Source organism: Solanum tuberosum, unplaced genomic scaffold (assembly GCF_000226075.1).
Source record: "Solanum tuberosum cultivar DM 1-3 516 R44 unplaced genomic scaffold, SolTub_3.0 scf00014, whole genome shotgun sequence".
Classification (NCBI taxonomy): Eukaryota; Viridiplantae; Streptophyta; class Magnoliopsida; order Solanales; family Solanaceae; genus Solanum; species Solanum tuberosum.
In genome coordinates this window covers 181,283-188,887 of record NW_006238939.1, presented here as the reverse complement: position 1 = coordinate 188,887, position 7,605 = coordinate 181,283, and the positions used below count along the sequence as shown (strand labels likewise).

At 33.6% G+C, this 7,605-nt stretch overlaps 1 protein-coding gene across 1 annotated transcript; it reads left to right on the top strand.

The window, feature by feature from the left end:
• Positions 1-1,623: 1,623 nt before the first annotated feature.
• Positions 1,624-5,331, top strand: LOC102605239 (AAA-ATPase ASD, mitochondrial-like). The gene has a single exon (XM_006339915.2). The coding sequence runs from the start codon at positions 1,771-1,773 to the stop codon at positions 3,226-3,228; it is 1,458 nt and encodes a 485-aa protein (XP_006339977.1). The 5' UTR covers positions 1,624-1,770; the 3' UTR covers positions 3,229-5,331.
• Positions 5,332-7,605: the final 2,274 nt, after the last annotated feature.

Here is a 7,605-nt window from a genome sequence, read left to right as displayed (position 1 = left end):
TCCTTTTAGTTGGGTTAAAATATTCATGTGGACCAATACTTTAAAGCCATGTGTTTAGTTTAAAAACTCATTTATGCCCTGGCATAATTCTGTTAAAGAAGGGCATTTTTAATCCTAAAAATAACCTTAAGGGCATTTTTGATCCAATAGGTGGAAGAAGGACATTTTTAAGCAATTTTCAATACGTTGAGGGCATTTTTAACCCTTTTCCCTATATATAATATAACAGGAGGAAAACACCTCACGAAGCCGTCCACAAATTTGTCATTTGGCATTTTGTTCATTATTGAGCTTTTTCAACTCGTATTCCAAGTAATCTCAACCCAATCACAAAATATCCTCTTCTAAACTACTCATACATTATGTATTCATAAAACAATCATGCCTTTAATTTCCTTCTCTAAATTAGTCCTACATTATGTATTAACAAAACATCATGCCTTTAATTTCCTTTTCTAAACTAGTTGTCATTGTCGTTAAAAGCTAAAAACACTTATTTTGGAGAGAAAAAAAATATTTTTTTAAAAAAATTAATATGTTTGACTAATCTGTAAAACTACTTTTAAATGAAAACAGAAACAATTTTTATTTTGTTGAAAATAAGCTGAAAATTCTACTTCTTAAAAAAAACAGAAACACATATTTATCAATAGGCCATTTATATTTATTTATTTATTTGTTTTTATTGTGAATTTAATTTGTGAAATGATTTTAAATTTATTTTTATTGATATTTTTAACTATATTTAAATCATCATATTAATATTATATCAATATTTATTTATCTTTTTATTCATCTACGTGTAATATTGATTGAAAATTTGAATATGTACATTTTAATTTAATAAAAATAAATTTTGAATAAAATTTTTATAATAGATATTTCAAATAATTTCTCTTCTATAAATAATCTTAATATTAAAAATACATTGATACTTGTCATTTTTTTTTTGTAATTTAACTCTCAAAAATATTTTTTAAGAAGATTACCCAAACATGGTTTGCTTATCAAAAACATTTTTTTGAAAAATTGTTTTAAAGTATTTAAAATAAAAAGATTTTATCAGCAATGTCATTGGCATTCACAAAACATCATGCCTTCAATTTCCTTTTCTAAACTAGTCCTACATTATGTATTCGCAAAGTTTCTTTTTCTAAACTAGTCCTACATTATATATTCACAAAACGTCATGCCTTTAATTTCCTTTTCTAAACTAGTCCTACATTATGTATTCACAAAAGTTCATTTTCTAAACTAGTCCTACATTATGTATTCACAAAATTTCTTTTTCTAAACTAGTCCTACATTATGTATTCACAAAACGTCATGCCTTTAATTTCCTTTTCTAAATTAGTCATACATTATATATTCAAAAGCTTTACCTACTCTTTTAACAGAATATAATACTATATCCGTCCACTTTTAATTGTCATGATTTCCTTTTTTAAAGTCAAACTATAAAAAAATTTGATTACCATTTTACGGTGTACTATTTTATCATAATGATATGTAAAAAAATACAATTTATAGTACTTTTTGTATAGTTTTTAAATATCTAAATTTTTTGTTCAAAAAATTGAATTAATGTAATTTAACTTAACTGAAAAGTAATCAAATTAACTTTCGAAATGCGCAAATGGACAGAGGGAGGATAATATAAGCTGTCATAACCAATTACCTTGACGAGAAGCAGAAATTGCTTTGCGGCTTCTCTGTGCCTGTTATATAAAGTGAACACAAATCTAAGGGAATTTCAAAACATCTTTAACAATGATCAGAGCAATGGGATTGCTGCAAAGTTGGGGTGGATTCGGGACGAGCATTGCTAGTTTCATATTCCTGCGGGATATGATCCGTCGATACTGTCCCCCTGAGCTTATCCGAGCTTTCGATAAGTGGACACGAAGAATCAGGAGCTTTTTCTACCCTTATATTCAGATTTCCATCAGTGAATTCATGAGCAACAATCTCAAGCCTCATGATGCCTATGCAGCAGTTGAGGCATATCTCAGTGTCCACTTAGCAAAAGACGCAAAGAGGCTTAGAGCTGAAACGGTAACTGGAGGTAGCAAGTTGGTGCTAAGCATGGATGAACATGAGAAAGTTACTGACGAGTTTTGTGGAGTAAAAGTACAGTGGATTTCTGGCAAACTTGTGCAACGGGAAAGTAAGTACTTGCCAGAACTAGAAAGAAAATATTACAAGCTTATGTTACACAAGAAATATCGTGACATGGTAACCGATATTTACTTGGAACAAGTGATCAAGGCAGGGAAAGAGATTCAGATGAGAAACAGGAAGAGAAAGCTCTACACTAATGGCCACAGCAAGACCACATGGAGCCATATCGTATTTGAGCATCCTGCAACATTTGGTAGCTTGGCAATGGAAGCAGAGAAGAAGCAAGATATTGTGGATGATCTCCTCATGTTTAGAGAGAGCAAGGATTTCTATGCGAGGATTGGCAAGGCGTGGAAGCGTGGTTATCTACTATATGGTCCGCCGGGTACTGGGAAGTCTACTATGATTGCTGCAATGGCAAATTTATTGGATTATGACGTCTGTGATCTTGAATTGACATCTGTGAGGGACAACACAGAATTGAGAAGGCTCTTGGCTGAAACAACAAGTAAGTCTATTATAGTGATAGAAGATATTGACTGCTCACTTGATCTAACCGGTCAAAGGAAGAAGAAACCTCCAGAAGAGAAGATTGAAAAGACAAAGAAAGAAGTTTCTCGCAAGGACACTGAAGAGAGTGGAAGTAGAGTCACTCTCTCTGGGCTTCTGAACTTCATTGACGGTCTTTGGTCTGCATGCAGTGGAGAACGTATAATTGTCTTTACTACAAATTATGTAGATAAGTTGGATCCAGCTCTTACAAGAAGGGGAAGAATGGATAAGCACATCGAGCTCTCATACTGTAGTTTTGATGGATTCAAGGTGCTTGCAAAGAATTACCTGCGCTTGGACACACATCCCATATTTGAATCAATTGAAATTCTAACGAGGGAGACAAAGATTATACCTGCCGATGTTGCAGAGAACCTGATGCCCAGCTCCCTGAAAGAAGACTCAGAGAAATGCCTTCTGAAGCTGGTTGAAGCTCTCAAACAGGCAAAACAACTGATGATAAAGAAAGAAGAGGAATCCGCACTGTCTGAAGCTAAAATGAAAAAGGCTGCAGATGCGTTGCAGGATAAGGAAGATTCTATAGACAAAATGTAGATGGTTATTTTTCACAATTAATTGTATGACACGAAAAGAAAAGAGTCATCTGCGACCATTTGTGTTTTATAGCTGAATCTTGCAAGATCATCAAACTATTTTTGTGTTGATGCCAGATCTAAAAGTAGATGCTATTTTCATGTAACAGCTAGACAACAAAATCTAATAAACCTATCCTTATAAATCAATAAGATAGCAAACCTGGCCTTGTATAATAAAACTATTTTACCTTCCGTTAGAAGTTGGGTACATTACTATGACTGCAATCTCTAAATCCAGCAATACATCCTTATTCCTTAGCATTAGACCATTGGTAAAGTATCCAGTTGCAGATCCTTTTTTGCCTTTTGCAGCACTAACTTATGTTACCTAATGCTGCCACGCAACATGAAATGAGATAGTTGATCATTCAGACTGCAGCAAATAAAGGCCATCCTACCCAAATACAGTTTTTTATTTTTATTTTGTTGATGACGATGTCTGGACCAGCTTGTGCACACCTCAACTATTATGTCAGGAACTTGCATCTTCCTATCAGCATCGGTATTGGATAACTGTAGCTCCAAGGCTTTGATAGATAGAACAAAATCACATAACCTTATCTCTCTGTTGGGAATTAACCATGATCTTTGTTCCAATTTCATCAGCAGTTGGGGCCGCCAGTTATAATCACAACACCACAAGATAACTTTGATTAGATAGTATGTAATTAGAAGATTAATTAGAAACTTGGTATATAATGATATCCACATCATCTCAAAAGACCTTCATAGCAATAAGAATCCATGATCTTTTTTAATAACTATGGACTATGGTATCGGTGCTAGCTTTCATGCACCTTGTCTAATACACGGAGTACCTGCTACCTCCCACCATCACATGTAAAAAAGAAGGAAGTAATTAAAACATAACCTGATAGTAATGAGTCAAGGAACCTTGAAAGTACTGAAATTCATATCACATTATGCTTTCACAACATGTATGTGGAAATCACAGCAGGAATGTACATTCATCTGTTAAAAGTTAGAATAGAACAAGTAGAATAAAAGAAAAATAGACCATGATAATAATTTAGTAGAAACATCCTGGTACTCATCCAAATTAGTTGCAACGGTTACCTACTGGTAATATGAGTTAGGCATCAAGTCACTTGGAATTAAGCTACCATCAGTAACACTGAGCACATGAAGAAAACAAATGATCCTCCAACTTTTGTTGCGGACGTTAATGCAATTGCAACCATTATCTTTCCAGTAAGCAATTCCATGAAGGAAACATATTTGGACTTCGATTATAGAAACTTAAAGACAGTAGACATAAATGAGAAGTTAATTTGAAAGAATGGTAGGAGTGTAGTCAATAGTAAGCTTTCAGTTGAACATCCATATGGACACCTAAAAATGAGCAATAGTTTAGGTGCAAGAAATATGTCGTAGCATACAAGTGTGGAAAATTTGAAGATGGGTAACTCTAGATCCTAACATAACCTTGTGAGGCAGAATATGATGATACTCGCATCTAAACTGAGAGAGGTGAGTCCAAGGTTTATGCATATGCTCCACCAAGTCTCTTTCAATTTCTGTTTTGGTTTCGTTTGTTCTAGTTCCATAAAACATCAAACATGATCAACTCATTTACAGAAATATTTCATACAAATAAAAAGGCTACAAGAATGCAAGAAAAGTAGAAAGGATCATTTATTAGCTAATTTCACCCTTGCTATTGCCCAAGTTCCTATTTATCATCTTCATCAATCATCACCTCCTCCATCCTGAACCTGCCATGACAATACAAGAAAAAGCATAAATTTCAAATTTTAATATGGAGTGTTCTTTTGATTTTTCAATCCCTTGTAACAACAAGAAAAGTTATCACAGTTTCAGAATTAACACTGACAACAATTTTGTGTGATGGCTGGCAGTCTTCAACCAATCAAACCCAAAACACCACCAAATTGATTTATCTTGAACTAATTCAACCCATAACACAAACAAATTGATTCAAATCAATCAATAACAACCACATCATCCCACATTCATTTGATTTGAGTCACAAAACTTCCATAACTTTTCAGATCCGATATTAACCAGTTCAGAAAAAAAATAAAAAAAATATTAACCAGTTCTGACAAGATTATTTACTTGTACTTAGATTTGTAGATTAACATTGAATTTTTCATGATTTATGACAAGAAAACTTCAAATCTTCGTTTTTAGGCCTCGAAAATAGTTGAAGAAACACCAGAATCAATAGTTACTGATTTGGGCTTGTTTGGTTTTTAGCTGTGGTTGTCTGGTTGAAGGAGGCTTTAGATAATTTAAACCAATGACTCACATATACTCATTTCCTTTAATCATAGTGAAACAATTAATTTTAATTTAATTTTTTAATTATGATTTTGAAAAAAACATAATTCATATGGGGTATATTTGATCCTCCTTACACGTACTAGTATACGTATTCGCGCGTTGCGAATATTTTAAAAATATAATATTTTAAAACTTGAAAAAATTAATACGAATTATTATTGTGAGACCCTATGGTTCTTCCGCATAGTATGTGTATCATTGCATGAGTGTATGAGGTTTATATGACTTGGTGTATCATGTTAGAAGAATAAGTTTTCATAGGGGTGGTAAAAATGAAAGAATTAAGCTAACGTTATGGGTCAAGGATGCCCTTAAACAAGTTCGAGTTAAAGAATGTCTCTTCTAACACCCTGCCTGTTCGTAAGGTTTAAGTTAACCAGTACCTTTAGGGTAAGACAAAGAGTGTCTTATATGCTAATAAGGATGTTTTATAAGGTGTTATAGTCTCCCAATGATCGTAAGTTAAGTTTTGAAGTCAAGCAAGTTGGGAAATAAAAGTTGACAAAGGTTAGAGTAAGTTTCTTTAATAAACCTTCTGAAATTTGGGTTAAATGTCTTGGAGCTTTTCTCCCAACATATAAAGCTTTAGAAGAACTCCAATATATGAAATTGAAGGTCTACGAGTCTACTTTTCAACGCACTAAACCATTTGTCCATACAACTTCAGAATTGAGAGATATTCATATTTTAGTGAGACTGCACAAGCAGGCACGTGAAGGTGGGTCCCTCACCCCTATGTCGGTTTAGCTTTATAAGATTTGGTTTCCCTTCGTTCTAACTCATTTTTTTCAACCAAAATAAGAAGAAAACAGCCTTAAATCCTCTCTAAAGGTTCCCCTATCATCCAAGCAAAGATCTACAAGATTTCAACGTGGTTTCACCATCGAAACGTTTATAGAGATTGTGTTACTTCTTTCCTCCTCGGTGGTTGTGATTTGAAGGATTTTTCGTGGTGAAGGAGTCTCGTTTTTAGGTGGTGTTGCTGCTGTTTGGAGGTAATAATTAATTCTCACCCTTCATTTTATTGAAGGAATCCAAGTTATAGCTATGTTATATAAGCAAGAACACGAATAGACGGCTGAAAAATCGTATTTTGATAGTTATGTGATGTTGGGTTGTTTTTGAAGTATTTTCTGATGTTGTTGTTGCTGGAATTTTTGAAATGATTTGGTTGTGTGTGGTTGTTGTTGATATGAGTCTAGAAGAGATGAAGAAGTATAGATGGGTAATTAATTATAAGATAAATAAGTGTAACGTTGGTTCTATTATTGCATTGCAATTTTCAAATGACTTCTTCTTAGTTCAACGTCTTATGTTTGAGGAGACTCTTTGTAATTGAGGAGACACGCTGACATACTATAAGCTCCATCAATTTTAAGTTAAGGGTCTGCCCTTTTATTCTCGTATTGCTTATGAAGATAAAGACGTGATTCCAAACGTAATTATTGGATGAACTCACAGGATGGTGATTGGAAGCCGTAAGTTCGAGTTATTATGGTTATATTGAACAATTATAGGATTGTATTACATATATTTTTCTGGCTTTAATGGTTTGAAGACTCATGGTTTGGATTTGGTTGTGGTTATTTTGTGGTTGGAGAGGAGGGGTGTGGCGATACGCCGAGTTTTTATTATTGTGCAGACATACTCTATTTGGTTGTTGTTGACTATTGTGTAGGCCTCCACTTGTTAATAGATGCTGCAAAAATGTATGTTACGTCATTAATTTGGGGTTGTAATTTGGAGAAGAAAAGGTAATGAATCATACATTTAAAAAGGGTCTGGCGAGTTAATTACTCTGCTAGTAAGATCTAAACTGCTACTTTAACCCTGCCATGTTAATATTCTGTCTGTAATGGTTTTGTGACATTATTTTCTGTAGATTACATACTCTAAGGAAGGGGTACAATCTATATTGATACAACAAGACCCAGAATTGAGGTATGTTAAGGCTAAGCATTGTACTTCCTTTGAGCACGAATTTTGGAATCCTAAATCGTCAAATATT

What these genes read in the sequence shown, in the direction of transcription:
- LOC102605239 (XM_006339915.2), top strand. Translation starts at nt 1,771, where the DNA reads ATGATCAGAGCAATGGGATTGCTGCAAAGTTGGGGTGGATTCGGGACG.